This window comes from Cupressus sempervirens, chromosome 3, assembly GCF_028749045.1.
Source record: "Cupressus sempervirens isolate cs-2001-9-10 chromosome 3, ASM2874904v1, whole genome shotgun sequence".
NCBI lineage: Eukaryota > Viridiplantae > Streptophyta > Pinopsida > Cupressales > Cupressaceae > Cupressus > Cupressus sempervirens.
The window spans coordinates 252,561,580-252,585,925 of NC_143120.1; the positions used below are offsets into that span (position 1 = coordinate 252,561,580).

The following is a 24,346-nucleotide window of genomic DNA, read 5'->3' on the forward strand; positions in this document are numbered from 1 at the left end:
TAATCAATGTATCATAATCATGTTCATGTTCAACATAAAAAGCAAAACATAGAAAATGAAGCAGACTGCTGCTCCTATTCTGCCTCTACTAATCCATTGCATCAAAATCAGAATCCTCCTCACTATCATCCTCCACAGGAAGCGTAGTCTCATCTAATGGAACCCCAACCAGTCCTGGTGCTATGTCATCCTCATCTATCTGGGCCACATCCTCAGGCTCAACATCCCATCACAAAGCTGGTGTCTGCCTATACTCTGGAGTCTGGCGATCGGCAAGTCAAAGAGCATGATGCACTGTCACTAGCTTCTCCGCTCTTTTAGAGGTAAGTCTATTCCTCTTGATAGAGTGGATATATGAATATGTGGACCAGTTCCTCTCTGCAGCTGAAGAACTAGCAACCTGTGAAAGGAGGCGACCGGCAAGTATCTTTAACTCAGGTGTATCTCTCCCATGCCAAGTCCACCATCCAATAGGATCCCTCTATGCCAAAACAACTCTATCCAACCTTGCTTGTAGCTTACCCAAGTTTGGGCCACGAAGGTTGGTGAAGTCAAGGAACTGTGCACGAAGAGTAGAGGCATCTTGAGCTGAATACATCTTATCAATTGCTTTTGTGAAGCCATCCAAAACCTCAAGATCATCACATGGGAGGCCCCTTCCACCTAACTGTGCATACCATTTGGGATTTAGAGCAAATGCTGCCATATGAAGTGGGGTATTCATTATGTTCCACCTCCACGTCACGATAGGCCTAATATGCTCCTCATAAAAGCCCAATGTAGGATCCTTTGCCGCAACAATTCTCTTCATCTTACCCAACATGCTCTCAATAGTCTCATAGATCTCTCCTAAACTAGGAGCATCAGTATTAGCATATCTAATGACATCAACAATGGGTGCTATGACAGAGCAAATGTATCTGCAAGATCAAAATGCCAACAAAAAAAAAAATCAGAATTAGAATTTTAAGAATTTTAAGATTATTAGTAGAAAAATCAGCAAGCAAAAGACTAATAGTAAATTTAAAAACCAACAACTTACTTCATTGTGGACCACCAACTCTCATCAAAGATCCTTTGCCTCACCGCTTTTCCTTCAGTGGACTTAGAATGAGACCATCGTCCCCACTCTAGATTCACCACCATCAATTGAAGGGCCTCATACACCTCAATCATCCTCTCCATCAAGATGAAATATGTGCAATACCTATAGCAACAATTAAAAATTAAAAATTTAAACTTAAACATTAAAGATTAAAATTTAAAACAAAAAGCATCACATGTAAGTAAACTTATAAATAATTTTTTTAAATAACTTAAAGTTAAAACAAACTAAAAGTAAACTATAACTATAATTGGCATACCTTGTCTCGGCTGGTTTGAGGAACTCCTTCTTAGAGAAGGACCTGAATAGAGCAAGTGAAGTGTGGTGGTTGCAAATAAACATTTGCACTTCTCTAGCTTTTAGCACCGCTTGCTTCACCCATTCAATCTTCCCTATGTCCTTCAATGCATTGTTCAAGGAATGAACACAACAAGGGGTCCAAAATATGTGCTTATAAGCACCCTCTATCATCAAACCTGCTGATTTGCACACAGGTGCAGAATCTGTGATAACCTGTACAACATTAGAGGGCCCAATCTCCTCTATGGCATCTCGCAAAATGGTGAACTGAAAATCTGCATCCTTCTTCTTTCCTGAGCAATCTATGGCTCTCAAAAAATAAGCACCAGCAGGGGATGTGACAATGATATTGATGAGTGGCCGATGTCTAACATCGGTCCACCCATCCATCACAATAGAGCAGCCTGTCCTAACCCAAGTGCGTCTCATATCCTCAAATAATAAAGCAACCTTTGAGTACTCTTCATCTAGGATAGTGGTTCGTAGCTTATGCTCACCGGGGGGCACAAATGAGGAATTCATGCTCATAATATCTTTCACCATTTGTTTATAATAAGTGGAACGGGCTGCATTATATGGGATACCATTAACAACAAAGAATCTACCAATGGATGCCTCACACTTCTCCTTTGCCTGTGCATTAAACATACTTTCCACCAAGCCCTTCTCACTACTACTTATCTTTCTCTTCCCTCTAGACCCACTAGGGCTGCCACTAGTACCAATGGCGGATGAAATATGCCTAGATGATTGTGAGGGAATGGATGGTGATGTCACTGTCAAATTTTGCCCCTCCATTTCAGCCTCTAAGTGCAATCTTTGACATTCTAATTTTTGTTCATCGGTTAGGTTAGGACAAGCTTTGACTCCTTGGCATGTAACACCTAAAAAATGTGACTTCACTCTTGTATAGCTACCCCTAAAATCATCAAGACAAACATGACAATCCCACACCCTAGTCCCTCCCGAATTCTTTTTATCTTTTGGCCTAGGTGTGACATATTGGAGAAGAGGTTTTTTCCTATTGAAAGGACCCTTTGCAAAAAATTTCATAATGTCGGAAGGGCATTTAAACAAATCAGCTTTAGGATTGGGTTTTTACCTAGTGTCACTACTAACAACATCAACCTCTACATTTTCTTCTTCACTACTACTACTTGTACTCCCACTGCTGCTCATTGTGTTTAAATATGCAATTGAATAGATATATGAGCTGAAACAATGAAAAAAAAAAAATCAGACTTTGCAAGCTACAAATTTATTAAAAAAATGATAGATGAAAGCACAAAGAGTTTTATACTTACTTGGTGGACAAAATAGAAGATCAAACCCTTGGTCAAGCTCTTCGAAGCAAAACTATTACCTCCTCTACTTGCAAAATGAAAACTTCAGCGGGCTGCAACATAAAATGAAAACCAAAGAATGGTTAAAACAATTTAAATGTGTTGAGATATATACATTTTAGGGTTTTTGGAGGAGTGGGGCCCACTAGCCGACCAAAAAAGACACAACAAATGTTTTTTTTAATGTTTTTTTTTAATGTTTTGAGCTTGCAAAAAAGGGGGACGGCCGGCCGTACCCAGTACGGTCGGGGGACGGCTAGACGTCCCCTTTTGCGTACCGGGGACGGCCTTTTGTTCCCCCCACGTCCCCTGCAAAAAAAGAGAATTTGGGAACGGCTAGGGGACGTCCCATACCCATCCCCCCGTCCCCGAGATGTCCCCGTCCCCGAAACAGGGGGTTTTAGGCCGAGTACGCGTCCCCGGGGAACATAGGTTATATTATATTAAATATAAAAATGGTGTTCCTTAAAATTTTAGAATGATCTACACTTATTATTATATGATATATCTATTTGTTTATTATTCTACTATAAGTCTCAATTGTGGTCCTTAGGAATTCTTACATTATAAACAATATACATTAAGCTAAAAACACTATTACACTCTATTCAATATTGTGACCTTTATACCTACTTACCATGTTGATAACATAGTCCTTACCCATCTATCATTTCCCCTTCAGTTGTAAGATTCCACTGACCTCTTGATGGAGGGCCACATGTCTTTGTGGGGGGTCTTGTATCACTTACCTTGCTTCGAACGCTCTTCCCAATCATGTTTATGCCCTTTGTACCTTCACTTTTCATATCCTCCTATCACATTGGGTATGTTGCTTGGTAAGAGCTTCATCTATTGCATCGTGGACCTTATAGCTTGATTTGTTCCAAGGCATGTCGGCCTCACTTTGGAAAGTGACTACGTTTTATTTGTTAAAATTGTCCACCTTCCTTTATTCCCCATGTCATATTGGGTCTGCTACTCATTGCCAACTTTCTTCTTGCATCAAGTTTGACTCCTTAAACATATTTACGGTTATCCCACTCCCATTGATCCACGTAGTGGCCTTTTTATAAGGTAAGCGGATGACTGGATCGGTATATTTATTCTTGCTATTACTTGGATTACATTGTTATTTAGAACACTGATAAATATAAAGGTAGGTAACTTGTATTCATTAAGTTCACAATTTATTATTAATTGTATTAAATATTGCTTATTATCATAGGCTATATTGCTTAATTTATCATAATCTATATAACATACATGTTTTAATACACTAATTATTTTTATCAATTTGGGCTCGTGACAGTATAATATGTTGAGCACTTGTCACATACTGAACCTTAACATTAATTTTAGTTAACACCTTAAATACTCTTAATTAGGATAAAATGGTATGTCCTTACATTGTTAAGCTTATAAATAAAGGTGGAGATGTTTCTCCCAGAGCATCATATGATGTAAAATTGAATTCATAGGTTATCATTTGATAATAGGAGGCCACTCTCTTGAAGTGGTTGATTGTAATTCTGATTTTTGTATTTATTTCCATTAAATACCATAAAAAGTGGCATCATAGCATGTTTTTGGCATTGTGAAGGCAAGGTGGTGTCTTCAAATTTTTAAGTAATTTTGGAAATCCCGAATCTTTCATATTTTAGCGACTTATATATAAATCCATTATCTCCTCGATCTAAAGAGATTTCTTCCCAATTTTTAAAGGGTTCTTTAGGCGGTCATTGAAGACTCTAAACTCAAATTCACAGACAAATTTGAGCGGAAAATAAATTATTTTTTGTGAAATTAGGTTTCCCAATAATTTCACTCTCAGGGCTACAAATCAGCTAATTCTAAGAGATTTTGGTTGGGAAAGTGATTTCTAGGCGTTTTAGCAAAGGATGATGAAAAAGCAAAAAATGGAGTGAATTCAAGAAGTAGAACAGCAAGAGCAAGATCAAAAACAAGAATAAACACGAACTGAAAGCCAAAAAAGCAAATTAAGAAGAAAAAGGAAGTCATTATTGAGGATAATGCTTTTGTAAAGAGGGGAGCAGTGTTTATTGCATTACAAGTGCTTGGCTTGTGGGTACCGTAACTATCAAATAAGATACATAATCATTATTATGATCATTTGTACGTATTTAAATCATCCTAGGAGCTATGTTTAAGTATCTAAGTTGGCCTAGGTGGCATCCAAGGGGTAAGTATGCTCTATATATATGAGGTCTACATTAATTATTGTCATCAGGTTGAGTATTAATTTGTTATTAAAGATTTTTGGAGGCATCCCCCTCAAAGTGAATTAGGAGGCTGCCCCCTCAAAGTGGCATATTATTATCAAGCATTTTCAAGTGTTATAATCTTCTTGTTCAAGTTATTTTCTAACAAGTGATAGCAGAGCTACAATTTTGGTCCAAAGTCAGATAACATCTTTACAACTCCAACGCACTATAATAGCCGCACCCAATGCAACTGATCCTAACATTTTTAGTGAAAAACAGAGAAATGCATCTGGTGATGATGTTTTGTGAACTCAATCAAGTGCTCTCGATTACTTGGATCTTTTTGAAGCTTAAAAGACTTGACTCCTGATTGCTTCTTGACAAGAGCACTATGTCTATAATCATGATTTCATATGTTTGTTATAATTTAACATTAATAATATATTATGGTTAATAAGTTCAAGCATGGTTTTCCGTGGATTTAAAATCTATTCAGCAGCAGTTACCTGTCTCGACACTGTTGTGGATTTATTTCTTGAAGTTAAAAATTAAATTTGCACATTACTATTAATTGAAATTTAATCATCAATTTTCCCTGAACTTTTTCTTCGCCAAACCCAAACACAACCCTTGTGACTCTGCTATCTATGAAAGGTTAAATCAGCCAATCCTTGTGCAACTCCAATCACAGTTCTCGTGTAGAACCTCAGCCCTCAGTTAAAATGAGACAAGTTAATGTAGGGCATTTACAATTGCACAAGTCCAGTTTTGAAAAAAATTGCACAGAACAATCGGGAGTCTGCCTCCACAATTAGGGGTCCAACAACCTTGGCAACATTATTCCATGGCAAACCAAATTATTTTTAAAAACTAATACCAAGCATCTAGACCAACATTGTGGTTCATGCACCCATGTCTATGTTAGGTTGTATCCAGACATGCCAATATGTTGAGAATCAAGATTGACAAATGGAGAGTTAGGAGAGCCCTTCAACGTATCATATACTCTTCTTAGCCTAACCCATCACTGAGGCAGAGTTGTATCATACTTTAATATATTTAAGTCACTACTGGTGAGGTAGATGTTAGAATGTCACTAGCAGCATCTGTACAACAACAGGACCTCAACGCTGCTTAAATTTCCAGTGAACATGATCTACAAAAACTTTGAATTTCTGGTCGCTAAATGTTCACAAGAAAAGGATAAAAAGAATATTACCCAATGAAAGATATGCTTACATGCCAAGATAAACAAAAAAGATTCAGTTAAGCAGAACAAATGCTTATGAAAATATATCTCAAAAAAATCACCTTCTTACTTGCAAGACGAAGTAATGGTAGTGCAGGAAGCCGATTATGTGCAGACTCTACATAAGATATAACACAAATAATCAAAAAAGAAGAACAAAAAACCTGTTCAAACATATTTTCCCGACAAGATAAGCTACTGGAGAACATGAAGGGATATAAGTTTTTAACAAGCCAATTGCACGCAATAAGTTGCAGGTTTATAAAATGGTAAAATTGAAATTACTTAAGGTAAAAGCTTAGGAAAGTACAATGACAGTACCATGACGAATATCAACCAACAACCGAGGAAGACCAATTTCTTCAGCAGAGTCATTAATAGATCGTTTTTTCTTCTTATCTGATTGATCCACTACACCATTGAGAAGCCTGCATATAAAGGTTCAGATAAGTGCAACTGAGTAAACTTCATCAGATAAAATATATGTAGTTCTTCATTTACATAAATGAACAAGAACAGAAGGATGCCTTTATTCAATTGGGAACATAGAATAAAAAGTACAAAATACAGTAAAACATCACTACAGAACGGATAATAAGAAATTGCACCTTAGTTCACATGAAACGTCAATCATGATATGTTTGACATGCTTTATGTAAAAAAAAAAGTTATATTCAGGTAAAAAGATATCTAAATCAATTAAAAAATAGATCAATACATTATATAAATCTTGAATTGTTTCCAACGTAAGTACAGAGGGAAAACATTCAAATGGAGAGTAAGTGTTATCAAATTTTATAATTATCTGAAAGAAAATGTTGCTAGTACTAACAAACAATTCCCTGATATAGAAAAACCCAGTAAAAATATTGTCACTGCTATCCTAAATCCATTCTTCTATTTAATAAAAAAAACAGATCAGCATGATCCTATCAGTCATAGTTGTATGTTCTTTTCACTTAAAGTGCAATATAAATAGACAGTAAGTCCACCGCTTAGAAAGAAAAATGAATGTCCTACTGCCAAGGTAGTCAATGTGCCAAGAAAGCAAGATTACCACCCACATTATTATTATTGTCTTCAGATAAATGAAGTGGGTGTTGATGTAATAGTCATAGTTCACATATGGCAATTATTTAATAAGTTAATTAGAAAAACAGATTATTTATTTATCCTCACCTAGGTAGTCAACAATGACGTGTGTGCCTTAAATTTCATGAGTGCCACATCCTCTTCATTAAGTCTTGACTGATGGAATTTTACTGCTGGCACTGTCTAATCAAGGCAACCTTAATTGTAGTTGACTAACTCACATCCTGATTGCAAGTGATTGAAAGGTAACTGATGACCTCTTGCAAATATCACATCATTGACTCATGCCTCCACAAGTCCTAAATATTTTGGATCCATCCATTGTATAACATTGTGATATCCCTATCAAAATAAATCCATATAATTAAATAATAAATTAAAAACTAAAAATTAAAAAATCAATACTGTTAAATTTGTTATTTTCATAATATATATTAATTATGAGAATTAAATATTATTATTTATAAATAAAGTAAATATTTTATGCAATATTATTAGTATTAATAATATATTAATTATGAGAATTAAATATTACTATTGCTGTCCAAAAAATCATATATATATATATATATATATATATATATATATATAATTATTAAATTGAATTCTGAAAATGTTTAATGTGCAAAAGTCATTATATAATACTGACTGCCTAATATTTGTTTGATCGACTAACAAGTTGAAGAGCAAGCATATTAAACATTAGTTTGTTAATGATCGGGAGCCCTGTATGATGGAACGTGACTCCACGGTGGAGTCACTCCCATTAGACATGACTCCTATCAATGCCATATTGACCGCTCGACTTGGAATTAAAAAACAAAACAAGAACGCACCAAAATATATTTTATAACTCTGCTATGTGGAACACACTAAAAGCACTCACCTCTTTGATTGTTGTATTGGCAGAGAGTCCGGCAATGACTAGACATCAAGTCCATCTGTCAAATCAAACATAGACGACGAGCTTTCATAAAACAAAGATACGAACACAAACATTACAACAGTCTTACGTCTTGGAGTTGCAGCGCATCATCTGTCTCGAATAATTGGTCGGGGTTTATTAGGAAGTCTGGCTTCATACAGATTACAATCAACATTCTAATACATAAACATTTAAATTCATATCATAAATGGTGTGTGTGTGTGCGTGTGTGTGTGCGTGTGTGCGTGCGTGTGTGCGTGTGCGTGCATGTGTGCGTGCGTGGGTGTGTGTGCGTGTGCGTGTGTGCGTGTGTGTGTGTGTGTGTGTGTGTGTCTTGGAGTTGCAGCACATCGTCTGTCTTGAATAATTGGAATTTGATCTTCTTCTTCATCCCATCGGGTTTATTAGGAAGTCTGGCTTCATACAGATTACATGTGTGTGTGTGTGTGTGTGTGTGTGTGTGTGTGTGTGTCTTGGAGTTGCAGCGCATCGTCTGTCTTGAATAATTGGAATTTGATCTTCTTCATCCCATCGGGTTTATTAGGAAGTCTGGCTTCATACAGATTACATGTGTGTGTGTGTGTTGTCATATGAATATAAAGAATTCAGTTTCCTCCTTTCATAATAAAGTATGAAACTTAACATGGTATTAGAGCCTAGATTAAAGGGATGATCCTGATCCACTGCACTCAGAATGTTTATCTATCAAAATGGTGAATGGTATGAGACTAGAAGACAGACTCAAAGGTGACTCAAATTTTGCAGCTTGGAATTTGTGAATAATGTTGATCTTGTGGGAGCAACATTTAAAACAGTTTATGGAAAAATCAGAAATTACAGAACTAGACACTACACATGAAATGTTCGAAGCACTTAGAGAAATGTTTGAGATAAACAATACAATCAGAATTCTCACATTGAAAGACAAACTCTCCAACATTAAGATGACTAAAGAAGAATCCATCGCTTCATATTTTATAAGAATAACAGAACTAAGGAACCAACTCTCTACAATTAGTCACATCTACGATGACAAAGAATTGACCATGATAGCACTAAAAGGACTGCCACCATCATGAAAAACGACAAGGTGTATGTTCTCGATCCAAGCTTCCTAAACTTACTCGACTAAAGGCTGACTGCATAAAGGAGGAGTGCATGTTAATGTCTCAATATGATGCTTCTACTAGAGGTGATATTCAGATTCTCACAACCTAAGTTGATAAAAGGAAGAAACCTAAATTCAAAGGGAAAAGGAAACAGATAGATTATTCTAAAATTGAGTGCTTTAAATGTGACAACTATGGTCACTCGGCATTTCAATGCCCTAATAGACTGAAACATCAAGCATCCCTTGCCAAAGTCAGCTATTTAGATATAGATTATAGAGATGTCTATCCTAAAGAACTTCAAATATCCCATGTGTGAAATATTCGATTAAGAGGGAGATCTCTATTTCCTTATCATTTTCATCAAATTGCAAAATAAATGTGAAACGCTTTTAAAGCGAATTTGGCTTGGTAAAAATTTCTGAGATAGAGTCTCATAATACCAAATTATTGTAATATACATTTTATATAAATCTAACCTTAAAATCACATTTATTTGTTTGTATTTTCAATACATACTATAAGAGTAATGTACCTTGATCTTTTCCTCCAAGAATGTTATTGCAAGAACAAGGAGTCTAACACTTCTTCAAAGGCAATCTTGAATGAGGAGCACGAATAATTGATATTCAGAGGGAGTTCAAAAGTCCTTGTGAGTGACTATGATTTTAATGGGCCTACCCCCTGTGTACATCATGAGGAAGTGACAACTTCCAAATGATTATCACTTGTATTTGTAGAAGTTATTGAAAGGTGAAAATCTTACAATAACTTAATTTACTATTATGATGGATATCTTACAATGTCTTTGCAGATCATGATAAATTCTACTTTGCATGGTGGATGTTTATATGGTATGCATTATGAGAATGTGTCTGCGCATACCTTATAAACAATTTTTAGTGCTTAATGAATATGATGTGTCAATTTTTTGGGAGACCAATACTCGTGATATTAGATGTGATATCAAATTTTTTAAGTACTTGATGGATATCATATGTGATATCAAAATTTTTGAGTACTTGGTGAATATCATCTGTCAATATTCTGGGAGACTGATACTCATGATATCAGATGTGATATCAAAATTTTTGAGTACTTGGTGGATGTCATGAGTCGATATTCTAGGAGATCAATACTCATGATATAAGATGTGATAGAAAACTTTTTGAGTACTTGGTGAATATCATGTGTCAATATTCTGGGAGACCAATACTCATGATATCAGATGTGATATCAAACCTTATTTGAGTGTCCAGTGAATATCATATGTTGATATTATGGAAGAACAATACTCATATCAAAGTGTTGGAGATCTTCTAATTAAAGATTTCTTTAAATGTAGCATTCCTAAATATTAACAATGATATAATATCTATCCAAGTGTTTATCCTTCTAAACTAAGAGTGAGTGTTAATGTTTAGTTCAATTGGATAAAAGAGGTTGAAAATATTACTGTAATTTGTCATCTATATATTATTATTGTGCAATAAATCATATATATATTAAATTGAATTCTAAACCAAAAGAAATTATTGCTCGCAGGCTCTCGCCCTACAATTCTATAGGCTAATTTTGCAAGTCTGGCTATACCTAGAACCTGATTGGTAGTACGCATCCAGATCAATTGCTCGGTAAACCGGGGCGACCCACCATTTTATTATGATCGGTGAGCATCTAGTCCATTCCATGATCTGTAAGCATCTAGTGACTGGGTATGGGTAGCATCTATCCAACGATGTTGGAATGATGTGATGTTACCGACTACCTAAGATTTGTTTGATCGACTAACAAGTCAAAGATCAAGCATATTAAACTTTAGTTTGTTAATGAACGGGAGCCATGTACGATGGGACATGACCCCATGGTGGAGTCACTCCCATCATGAATCTTATCAATGTCATGTACTTGACTGCTCGATTCAGAATTTAAAAAAAAAACAAGAACACACCAAAATATATTTTATCTCTCTGCTACGTGGAACACACTAAAAGCACTCGCCTCTTTGATCATTGTATTGGCAGAGAATTCGGCAGTGAATAAACATCAAGTCTATCTCTTAAATCTAACATGAAAGACGAGCTTTCATAAAGCAAAGATACGAACACAAACATTACAACAATCTTAGGTCTTGGAGTTGCAGCCCATCACATCTCAATCTTGAATAATTGGAATTTGATCTTCTTCATCCCATCGGGTTTATTAGCATATATAGAAAGAAGTCCGGCTTCATACAGATTTCTGTCAACATTCTAATACATAAACATTTAAATTCATATCATAAAGGGTATATATATAAGGATATATATATATATATATATATATATATATATATATATATATATATATATATTGTCATATGAATATAAAGAATTGAGTTTCCTCCTTTCACAGATGAAGTCTGAAACTTAACAGGTAAAGAAGTACTAATATTGGCAACCAGATGTAATAGTTTGAAGACAGTAATTACTAATATTGTTGTCGATGTATATAAATAATTTATTCTGCATAATTTGGTGGGTCTACATCACTACTTGTTTCAGAAGTATTGCCAAATAAATTATCATTACCAAACCATATCACATAAACATTAATTTTGGGACAGAAGCTTTTATATTGGCCCATCCTGTAGCCAGGAGTTTAATATTGAAGCCCCTAAATATATTTGATGAGGATTTAAAATTTCAGTTATCGTGTTGTTGATTCACATGATCTGATAGAGAAGGAAATATTATGTTGTTGTGAAAGGAAAGTAATTTGTCGTGAGTTTTGAAGAAACAGAGCAAAATATTTAACAATTCATTGAAGGCTTCAATATTTAAAAATAGATTGATGGAGCACATCAGAAGACAATAGTGAAAAATAAAAAAATAAAATTTTGGTCTGGTTATTATGGCAGAACGTATGTTGGCAGAATAAACATCTGGCTCTCACTGGATGGAGTAGCGGGCATGGCTTGATACCATGTGCAGAGATATTTTATTTCAGGAGAAAGAATAGCATCTTGTGAACATTTTCTCTGTCGTCGGATAAATAAAACAGCTATAATGAGGCAACTTCCCTAATGTGTTGCACCTGATAATTTCCGAGTATGCTAAATCCGTGTATTTGGTTACTGGGTTATTGTCGAACAAAAAATCAAAAACAAAGAAATAGTTTGGAACCAAAGGTCATTAAAGGGACGACTATAAAAAAGATAGACTTATTTATATTTTTGCGAATACTGACGGTAGGGTGCATCTAAGAACATTACGGGCCAATGTGAAGAATCTTTCCAAACAAGGGTGTGTACGCTTCTGTTCATCTTGGAAATACATTTATCAGAAACAACAGCAGCTGTTTTTTTGTCTGTTTGAGTCTCTTCATATTCCACAGTTTAAAGGGTAAATTGCTAGGAAGACGAGTTCCTGCAGTCCCCCGATAATTGAGGTATGCTCATATTTTGAATATGGTAGCAGCCAAGTTTAATGTGCACTGTGAAGAGGGTGTGAGGGATAGACATATACTTATAAATGGAAGCTCAAAATGGATGATAGAGTAGCATTCAGACATGAAAACAATTACTACAAAAGAAAAAGTACAGTAATCAGTTTTGAATTATCAGAGGCATACAACTTAGCTTCAGTTGCAATATTGGTCATTATATGTTCTAAGCCACATTAAACGGTGAAGAAAGGTGAATAAGATTTTGTTATAGTGTGTTGGCTACCAATAACTTGTAAATAAATTATTGCGAACGGCTTAAACAGCCAGTAACTGGCCGACAATACAGAGCTTCCAGCATCTATTATAACCAAAGGATTAGTAACATGGAACGAAAAGAAAACAAGAAACGTAAAGTAATGAAAAATACCTAGACTAATCTGCAGATTTCAGAAAGAATCTACTCTGTAAGTGATCATCGGCAAGTTTCAGAAATTATTTATACTAATACTATTTTCGTCGGGTAAAACCAGACAAACGTCAATGCACAGAGAAACATGGTAAATGGCTCTAAATCATTGATCTATCTTGGAAATATTGAGGTATGTATCCCACACCTCCTGATATTAAATTAGTATATAATATCATAATCATTAGAACACTGAATTAGAAGAACAAGGTATCATGACGCAGTGCAAGGCAGGTGTACCTCCAAAGGAAATCGCCTAGTCCCCAACAAATAACCACAAAGCGGAAATAAAACAGTAACGCAGAGATCTAGATCAATTGCAACTCATTCTCATAATAGAATCATAAATTTTACTTCCATCATGCTCAGCTGTAAGGCCTTCTGGGTTACACCCATTACAAACAAGAATACAACTCAACCCTCACATGTGAAGATCCACCTCCTAGCTATCATCCCTCAAGATGCTCCTAGCTACTCCATGCTCCACAGACTCATCCCCCTCATTCTTTGACTCTAAACATCACAAACCCTCGACTTATACCAAACCAAGCCAGAGGTCGGTGTAGCAAGTTAAATTAAATAAACACTTACATTAAATAAACACTCAAGCCACAAGTCACTCTGGCAGATTAAATAACACTTAGGACAAGCCCCAAGGTTACAATGCATAACTAATTCATAAGGTAAAATAACAATAAGCAGCCTCAGCCATAGGCCCACACAACATCCAATGATCCACATCTAAGATCACACAAGCCAACTCCGACGGATTGAAGCTCGCAGAAACAATCTCCAATGTTTGCCCAGGAAATAAGGAACACGTTACCAGCAGCCATCAAAAGAGCTCTAACTCCAATATGATCACTCCAATCATTATCCACACGTAGGACAAGGTCTACCAATATGCTTTGAACATAACCCTAACCACACGAAACATAGGGTCCACAAAATCCAAGCTCGATGCTCCTGTATCATAGAGAAAAGGCTTGTTTAATCCAAATAATAAGTCATTCCGAGATAGGTAGGATCAGCATCCCTATAGTTGCCTTGAGGTTTGATCAAGATGGGATCAAGTTGCCTTGAGGCCATTCCAAGCTGGGATCGTGGGCTTGGATCCATAGAAACCTTGAGGAAGGTTGTTAATGTTGGATTCAAACAATCTTCTATGTTCCAACACTCTTCTAATTCAGTAGTGCAATTGAAATAGATCAAATTTCTTAATCCAACCAATCGGTTATTCTGAGATGGGTAAGGATCAACGTCCTTGTAAGATGCCTTAAGGATTAACCAAGATGGGATCAAGTTGCCTTGAGATTACTCCAAGATGGGATTAAGGGCTTGTATCCACAAAAACCTCGAGGAAGACCGTTGAGTTTGGTGCTTGCAATCTGTTTACATCCTAAGTTTTCTCCGACTAAGAATGATAATAAGAGCAAAACAAGGCAGCATTCCACTCTTGGAATTAGTATGCATTGGTTTGGATAATTTATCACGACTCACATTTTCTTTTAACTTATATATACACGTGTACTAATGATCACTTGTGGTTGCAGGATTCTATCTAAGAAGTAAATTTTGTAAATCATCTTCTTAGCTCTTGTGAGCTATAAGGCATTAATCAAGAATGCATGTATCATGTGTCTACATCGTGTCTGCTTCGAGTTTTCATGCATTCATGTGTCTGCTTTGTGTTTTCATGCATTCATATGTCTACTTTGTGTATGCTTGTGTTTTCATGCATTATGATGCATACTAGAATGTTCTTGCATCCAATATATGTTGTGCATGATGATTCTAAAAAAAGTCATTTTTGCTCGAGGACAAGCAAACTCTAAGAGGGGAGGACTCTGATATCCGTGTCAAAATAAATTCATATAGTTAAATAATAAATAAATAAAATAATAATAAATGTTAATAATGTTAAATTTGTTATATTCATATAGCATAATACATAGTAATTATGAGAATTAAATATTATTATTTATATATAGAGTAAATATATTATGCAACCATAAATATATTATGCAATATAATTACTATTAATAATAATATATTAGTAAGAAATATAATTTATATTATTATTAATATAATTAATATTATGTTCGTAATATAATATATATAATTAATATAATTGATATATTTAAATTATTAATATAATATAGTATTTATTTATGAAAAGACATGACTCTTAAAATGAAGAGTATATATATAGAATAAATAACTTTGAGAGATCATCATTCAGAAATTGGGAATATGGAGAATATATTAAATAAGTCTGCTAATAGCTTAATAGAGAAATATTTAAGTAAAGTCCCAACAGGGGACAGTACAAACATATTTTCTGCCTTCTTTGTATTTGAATAATTGTTCAATTTCCATTCTGCAATCTACTGTCTATATGCTTATAGCTAGTTTAACTTGGCTCATCTTGGTTCTAGTGTTTGCATTTTCATCAAATCTAATATGATATTAAAGCCACTGCATGGCTTGGAGCTTGTTTGTGCCCACTAAAGATTAAGAGTTTCAATTAGGGGCATTGAATTGAAAACTCTGGTTTATTGGATCTTGGGTCAAATTAGAGCTAATGATTGCATTCAAAGCTTGCTGCAACACTAAAAGTTGTCATTCATTTTGTTCAAATTGACCACCCAAAGGTCCATTTTTTCAATTTTTGATTGCTTACAATTTTTGGTGATACTTTCAACAATCTTTGGAGCACTTTGGCACAAATCTGAATGTGCTATTGTCTCTCGAAGGAATCAAAACTCTGGGAAGGACTATCAAATCATCCAGATCTAGATAATTGACTAAAAGACAAAAACAAATTGGTCCCAGGCATGCAGCCTAAAGCAATACAATTGCCTATGAAGGCATACACTATACATCAAGTTTTATATTTTTCAATAAGTTCAAATAAATAAGTAATTTAAATTTAAAAAACTAGAAATAGGCATTGCTTTACAAGGCTTCACAATGCACTTAGCCACCATATTCAATAGTTGGAGGAGGTACCCCGTACCCTTTACCAACACTAGGTGGTGGCAATGATGAACCCCATACCCTATACCAAGCCTCACAACACTAGGTGGTGGAAAGGATGGGTTGAAGCCTATCACTACCAAATGGCAGCCCTTGTTACCTCAAGCTCCAGCCTATTTCATATGTTCATCAATCAAAACCACAAACTTGACACCTTATTAACAATTATAAGACAGCAAAAAAAAAGTCTTCTTTTAAAGTAACTCAACTCCTCCAACCTTCCAACAGGAGGCCATTTCTCATCTTTCTACCAAGGCACTGCCTCAACAACCACCAATTGTAGAACAGACGGAATAACTGAGAGGGGGGTGAATCAGTCATTCCTGAACAAATTATAAATTTTCTTCTCTTTCAGTAAACATATAAACAGAAACACGAACCACTTCTACACCAGTTAAGGTGATTTTTACAAGAGGCTCATTGTTGGTTATGCACACTGTAATTTGGGTCACAAATTCAACCAACTGAGAAATTCCAAATCAATATGTTGAGTACATTGAACTTGATTCATCAACAAGAAGATATTTGGAACGCACTGAATTAAATGTTTCAGTCAATTTTCTCACTGATTCATCCTTGAAAGCATATGTATTCAAAGGCTAGTAATGTTCTCACTGGATGATATTAAATGTATATAGGTTAAGAGTACATTGAACTTGATTCATCAACAACAAGATATTTGGAATGCACTGAATTCAATGTTTCAATCAATTTTATCATTGATTCATCCTTGAAAGGATATGTATTCAAAGGCTTGTAATGTTCTCATTGGATGACATTAAATGTATATAGGTTGCAATTGTAAGTACCCCAATTAGGGTTTAATTGGATCATCTTGATTCAGAATAAATGTGGGCCCTTCATTTGTAATTGGGAGGTCTATAAAAGGCTTGACACCTCATTTGTAAAGGGTCTGCTCGTTAGAAGTAGCAGTAGGAGATCATAAATTGTTAATAAGACTATTGAAATTAATATACAATTTTCAATGAAATGTGGTGGACCTTTGTGTGTTGCTTCAACATTTTGCATGGTTCTTGTTTCTGAATTTAAGTTTATTGATTTTAATGGAGAAATGCGGAGGTATGTGATGAATTCCTTGGTTCATACCAAGTGTAGTTTGTTGATTGCGAATTGTTGTGTATGGTTATTCTGAACCTCATTTTGGTTATAATTTGATTGTGAATATTCATTTGGGCCAGTATTGGGTATTTGGATGGATTATTTGCAATATGAAAACCTTTCACTTCCTTAGACGATTACACTTTCTATTGCATTGTGAGATATCTCTAGTTAGGTAGAAATTAGTGCCATAAGAAATTTGTTTATCCAAATATCATCTATTGTTATCATTGTCCTTAGATGTGGATTCAATTTATCTAAACCCTTATCCTTTTTGTCTTTTATTCAAGTTTTAGCTGCTTTAAAGGAAAATAGTTGATTAGGTCTGGGGAAAATTTAAGTCCCCTCATGATTACCAGAAAAAATCAAATCATTTCACTGTTTATATCCAGATTTGAGATTTCCTTGTTCTAGAGAGGATAGAATACTTGGTATTTTACTTTGTGATTGGCTAGTGTCACAAAACACCCATTAACAAGTAGCTAGCAAGATCTACATGGGAGTAGGAGCAAGCAAAGTTGGCTAGTCTACAAACCTGTCATTACCCCCCTACATTATTTTGTTGTGTACCAAAAATATACTAACCAATAAAACACAAAGGAAATCTTAGAAATTGCAAACAAATTCCTTATATACCTTCACTAACACTTGTAAAATATTTGCCTATGTAGATAGTACAATTCGTTGACACTTACAAAGATTCCACAAAACATGCCACTACACAAAGAATACTCTCTGCAATAAGGATTGGTCAAGGATAAATATATTTTTTTTTTTTTAAACTGCTTTAAGATCTACAAATTTTATGTCAATTTGAAGGTTCTTGAAAGTATTCTATATGATAGATGATATACAAATATGCAATATAAAAATCTTTCCTTCTAACCTTGTCAATCTAATATTTTATGTTTGACTTGGTTGAAACAAAAGGAAAATCTAACCTTATTGAATGCTCCAAATGTATGGTGAGCTCCAATCCGCTTCACAAATCACCAAAAAACAACCTAAAAAAAAGAATCCCCAAACAATAATACTCCAACTCCTACTATCTCTCTAAACCTTTCAGACTCCAAATCAAGAGAATAGTGATTACAATTTCAAGAGAACCAAAAAATTACAATCCTACATTTTCTAAAAATGAACAAACTCTAGGTGATCCCTTACACTAATACATTAATAGGATTAAGTATGGAGTTGTTATCACAAGAACAAGATGTCTTGGAGCTAATCAGCAGACTCGTAGAAGATCAACATGATAGAATAACAACAATCTATAAAAGCATGATATATTTTGTGGTACATAGAGGACCCTTGTACTATAGGTAAGGGTGACAAGGGTGATAGGGAAAAAGAGAACTTATCATAATATATGACTTTAGACACAATAAGTAAATGCCTTAAGTAGCTTAACTAACTAAAGTGCATTGATCTTGAATGGAGAATCAATCAAACCCTATTCACACCAACAAAAATCATGAAATAAAGAGGCCTCGCGTGTTTGAAACTGTATATAATATCTAAAATAGCAACTTATACAATGTAAGCTACAACTACTGAAACTTCCTAAATAAGAGTGCATAATTTAATGATTCCCTCATAGAGTATTTTAAGAGTATCTTTCTTTACAAATTCATCTTCCAACAAGTAAGAAGCAACTATAGGGGTCCAACAACATTTATCTTTGTCCAAAGGGTTTAGCTGCCAGCATAGTTGGTTGAAGTAATGTATTCTCTTTGTGGAGACCTTGGTTCAAATCCCAAGAGGGGCATCTTTGTTGCTTTCTAAGTTGTCACTCTCAGAGTCTCCCAGATGTTGTTGCTCGTAAAGAGCTAGAATCTCATGTTATTGTATGAATGAACACAAAATTTGTAAATGATATTCAATAGAAAAAACAACCATTTATCTCACCCTAGAAAAGCCATGTAAACAACAAAAAGATAAAGTAAGAACCTTAATGAGAAAATTATCAATTGACACAAGCCACGTAAGAGAAGGTTAACCTATGTAAGAAGACTCCTCTTCAAAAGCAATGTCCCTTGAAATCATGGCCTTTCTAGAAGCTAATATATGACAACCAGATATACAAAGACTCCTTTTTGAAACCAACAAAGCCAAATTTGTGGCTCTTTAACTCCAACTTATTCCTCATCTAAAATGTGAGTTCCAACATCACCTCTAAACAACCCAACGTGAGATACAAAATACCATCTCTGACAACTCCCATTGCCATCCAACTCTATAAAAAATGCACATCATTGATCTTTACCATAATTTGTGCTATGTATCTCTAACAATCAACATACACCTAGCCACTTCAACAATGGTGTTTACAATTACGACAACACCATACGTTGTAGGATATAAGCTGCAATATATTACCAAGTAATGCAAAATTCCTCAAATGCATGATTTTTATTTTTTGAAGGCAGATTTTATATAATCTACAAGATCATCTTAGCTACTCAATACAAAAGCCCAAGCTTTAGGCAAAAAACTTTTCAGAGCCAAGGATAGAGAGGTATCCATTTTGGCAAATTTGTTTTGGACACAATCTCAGCTTCATACCTAATGGTGTTGGAGCTGTGCACTCAACTAGACTCGATCCCCCATGGGCTTCAAGCAAAACTATTAAGCTTCACTAATGCTAGATTGACATTAATATCTTTACCTACAGCTTGTTAGCTGACTTTATACTTTCTTTGACCTGTTATTATCTCATATACAAAGAATGAATTTACATTAAGTATTGGCACATGCTCTAAAACATTAATCTTCCCACTCTCAACAATGCTATTGGCACCAAAAATAAGTAATACAAAATTATCCCCATTATAGATTTTCTAACCATAATTTTATCATGATCTAGAAAAAATTGATGATGCATGTCTTACTCTCCCAATATGAGTAACACCAAATGCCCAGTCAATCCGTGTTTACAAGAATGCTTCTTTCCTTCTTGCTTGATGGGCTTTGAGGCTTATCACATTTTTCGGAACTGTGATGAGATCACTACTACAGCTATTACTGCCCTCAGTAACATGAGGGTTAGATTTAAAAGTGATTGAAAGATACCCACAGCCAATTGAGTAGGTCATCATAATGAACATTTATCAAGACAAAAATTGCTCCATGGGATATTATTATGTCCTCAATCATTTGAGTGAACCATTATCATTTCGCATACAGATAAAAAAATGCACTAGGACTTGGCACATGATGAACAACATACAATTCACTGTTCTTGTTGATAATGTTTCAGGTACCAGAAACTAACAAAATAACCATCCACAGCATAAATCTTCTCATCACAGCTTTTGTAGTGACCTTGAGTGAAAAGTAATGATAAATCTCTAGTCACAGTGAGGACGAACTGAAATCCATAACCAATTCATTTTTGAGTTCGAGTGTGCAAATCAATAGATATCGTGTTAAATGCATTACCCTTATAATTATTCACAAATTAAAATTGGTACTGTTGCTTATGTTGATGTTGTGAATCTTCTATTCATTTTTCTTGACAAATTCATCATACATCTTGGAGAATATATATTCAGGATGCCACAACTTGCAACAACAACCAAAATGATTTTCTGTAAGTTCTTTCATTCAGAAACTTAACACCCTTCTGAGCTTTAAAGATTACTATTTTGTTAGGAACTATCTCTAGGATGCTTCTACTATAATTACATACCACCCTTGGCAACATAAGTAGTAAATTCAAAACCTTTAGAAGATAACCCCAACAAATTGTGGCCCTTTGTCCTTGTGAAATATCCAGAACCTCAATGGATCCAGAATAATTTTTCTTACATCTGTATATCTTAGTCTTGTTGTGACTTATTATGAACTCCACACTACTTAGCTTCTATACCAATCCTTCCTCACATTATATAACATGTATGTCAATCTGAAAACCCAGGGCCATAAAACTAGAGATCAGCTTATTTGCTATCAAAAGAAAAGAAAAAATTACAGATATTTCATGTGCTTGATCATTTGGTTTTGAAAGTAATACAACGAAAACACAATATTCTATGCTTAAACCCTTACTAGAGTCTCATTCCTATATAAAGGCTGGGATTTGGAAACTTTTTCAACCATAACACCTTTCCTATCATCTGAGTTCTTACATAACATTGCAAGTCATAAAGTTTGCTGTTATCTTTTTAAAATATTGGATGTTCAAGCAAATTTCCAACAGAATATTGATAAGTCATCCAGTTTGCTTAAGAATGGTTTTGCCAAGAAAAAGAATGGGCATTTAGCTTTTAAAGAAGATATCTTCTAGAGAGATCATAAAGACGATATAAGAAACAAAAGACAATTTACATATACTAGGAAATACTATGGAGCAATTGGAATTCCATATACAACTTGCAGAAAATTAAAATTAAATTGTTTGGGGACATCTACAGAAAGGGGGAGGAATCTCAGCATATGCGATCTTTATAAAACATACTTAATTGTCATAGTTGATATGATGGCAAGCATTGGATCAAAATAATGTAACATAAGTAAACTCTGAAATTTTAAAAAAGAAACAAAATAATGACAAAATATCCCCTTCAGAGTCCTGCTGAAACAACAAACTCAAAGCTTAAAGTAGTATATCTCACCTTGTAATTATTCACCTTAATGACAAAAAAAAAAATAATGACAAAAAACTTATATCCCCTTCAGAGTCCTGCTGAAACAACAAACTCAAAGCTTAAAGTAGTATATCTCACCTTATAATTATTCACAAATTAAAATTGGTACTGTTGCTTATGTTGATGTTGTGAATCTTCTATTCATTTTTCTTGACAAATTCATCATACATCTTGGAGAATATATATTCAGGATGCCACGACTTGCAACAACAACCAAAATGATTTTCTGTAAGTTCTTTCATTCAGAAACTTAACACCCTTCTGAGCTTTAAAGATTACTATTTTGTTAGGAACTATCTCTAGGATGCTTCTACTATAATTACATACCACCCTTGGCAACATAAGTAGTAAATCAAAACCTTTAGAAGATAACCCCAACAAATTGTGGCCCTTTGTCCTTGTGAAATATCCAGAACCTCAATGGATCCAGAATACTTTTTCTTACATCTGTATATCTTAGTCTTGTTGTGACTTTTTATGAACTCCACACTACTTAGCTTCTATACCAATCCTTCCTCACATTATATAACATGTATGTCAATCTGAAAACCCAGGGCCATAAAACTAGAGATCAGCTTATTTGCTATCAAAAGAAAAGAAAAAATTACAGATATTTCATGTGCTTGATCATTTGGTTTTGAAAGTAATACAACGAAAACACAATATTCTATGCTTAAACCCTTACTAGAGTCTCATTCCTATATAAAGGCTGGGATTTGGAAACTTTTTCAACCATAACACCTTTCCTACCATCTGAGTTCTTACATAACATTGCAAGTCATAAAGTTTGCTGTTATCTTTTTAAAATATTGGATGTTCAAGCAAATTTCCAACAGAATATTTATAAGTCATCCAGTTTGCTTAAGAATGGTTTTGCCAAGAAAAAGAATGGGCATTTAGCTTTTAAAGAAGATATCTTCTAGAGAGATCATAAAGACGATATAAGAAACAAAAGACAATTTACATATACTAGGAAATACTATGGAGCAATTGGAATTCCATATACAACTTGCAGAAAATTAAAATTAAATTGTTTGGGGACATCTACAGAAAGGGGGAGGAATCTCAGCATATGCAATCTTTATAAAACATACTTAATTGTCATAGTTGATATGATGGCAAGCATTGGATCAAAATAATGTAACATAAGTAAACTCTGAAATTTTAAAAAAGAAACAAAATAATGACAAAAAACTTATATCCCCTTCAGAGTCCTGCTGAAACAACAAACTCAAAGCTTAAAGTAGCATATCTCACCTTGTAATTATTCACCTTAATGACAAAAAAACAAAATAATGACAAAAAACTTATATCCCCTTCAGAGTCCTGCTGAAACAACAAACTCAAAGCTTAAAGTAGTATATCTCACCTTATAATTATTCACAAATTAAAATTGGTACTGTTGCTTATGTTGATGTTGTGAATCTTCTATTCATTTTTCTTGACAAATTCATCATACATCTTGGAGAATATATATTCAGGATGCCACGACTTGCGACAACAACCAAAATGATTTTCTGTAAGTTCTTTCATTCAGAAACTTAACACCCTTCTGAGCTTTAAAGATTACTATTTTGTTAGGAACTATCTCTAGGATGCTTCTACTATAATTACATACCACCCTTGGCAACATAAGTAGTAAATTCAAAACCTTTAGAAGATAACCCCAACAAATTGTGGCCCTTTGTCCTTGTGAAATATCCAGACCCTCAATGGATCCAGAATACTTTTTCTTACATCTGTATATCTTAGTCTTGTTGTGACTTTTTATGAACTCCACACTACTTAGCTTCTATACCAATCCTTCCTCACATTATATAACATGTATGTCAATCTGAAAACCCAGGGCCATAAAACTAGAGATCAGCTTATTTGCCATCAAAAGAAAAGAAAAAATTACAGATATTTCATGTGCTTGATCATTTGGTTTTGAAAGTAATACAACGAAAACACAATATTCTATGCTTAAACCCTTACTAGAGTCTCATTCCTATATAAAGGCTGGGATTTGGAAACTTTTTCAACCATAACACCTTTCCTACCATCTGAGTTCTTACATAACATTGCAAGTCATAAAGTTTGCTGTTATCTTTTTAAAATATTGTATGTTCAAGCAAATTTCCAACAGAATATTGATAAGTCATCCAGTTTGCTTAAGAATGGTTTTGCCAAGAAAAAGAATGGGCATTTAGCTTTTAAAGAAGATATCTTCTAGAGAGATCATAAAGACGATATAAGAAACAAAAGACAATTTACATATACTAGGAAATACTATGGAGCAATTGGAATTCCATATACAACT

At 34.4% G+C, this 24,346-nt stretch overlaps 2 protein-coding genes across 4 annotated transcripts in view; both read right to left on the minus strand.

Moving 5' to 3' along the window:
• The window catches only part of LOC149565822 (las1-like family protein), an 86,619-nt gene that overhangs the window by 40,768 nt on the left and 21,505 nt on the right, over nt 1-24,346 (minus strand). Inside the window, exons 1-3 of one of the 3 annotated variants that reach the window (XM_089819311.1) lie at nt 7,399-7,534; nt 6,541-6,647; nt 6,290-6,337 (exon numbers count right to left, since the gene is read on the minus strand). In XM_089819311.1, coding sequence (XP_089675437.1) covers nt 6,290-6,337; nt 6,541-6,594 — 102 coding nt within the window. In that variant the 5' untranslated portion in view covers nt 6,595-6,647; nt 7,399-7,534. Of the gene's footprint in view, nt 1-6,281; nt 6,338-6,540; nt 6,648-7,398; nt 7,535-24,346 lie in introns of those variants that run through there. The other 2 variants (XM_089819310.1, XM_089819309.1) reach the window with 2 other exon arrangements.
• Nucleotides 928-2,754, minus strand: LOC149565823 (uncharacterized). The gene is made up of 2 exons (XM_089817269.1): nt 1,365-2,754; nt 928-1,207 (listed from the first exon to the last, which is right to left on the minus strand). Exons 1-2 carry the CDS (start codon nt 2,456-2,458, stop codon nt 1,039-1,041), a joined length of 1,263 nt encoding a protein of 420 aa, XP_089673395.1. The 5' UTR covers nt 2,459-2,754; the 3' UTR covers nt 928-1,038.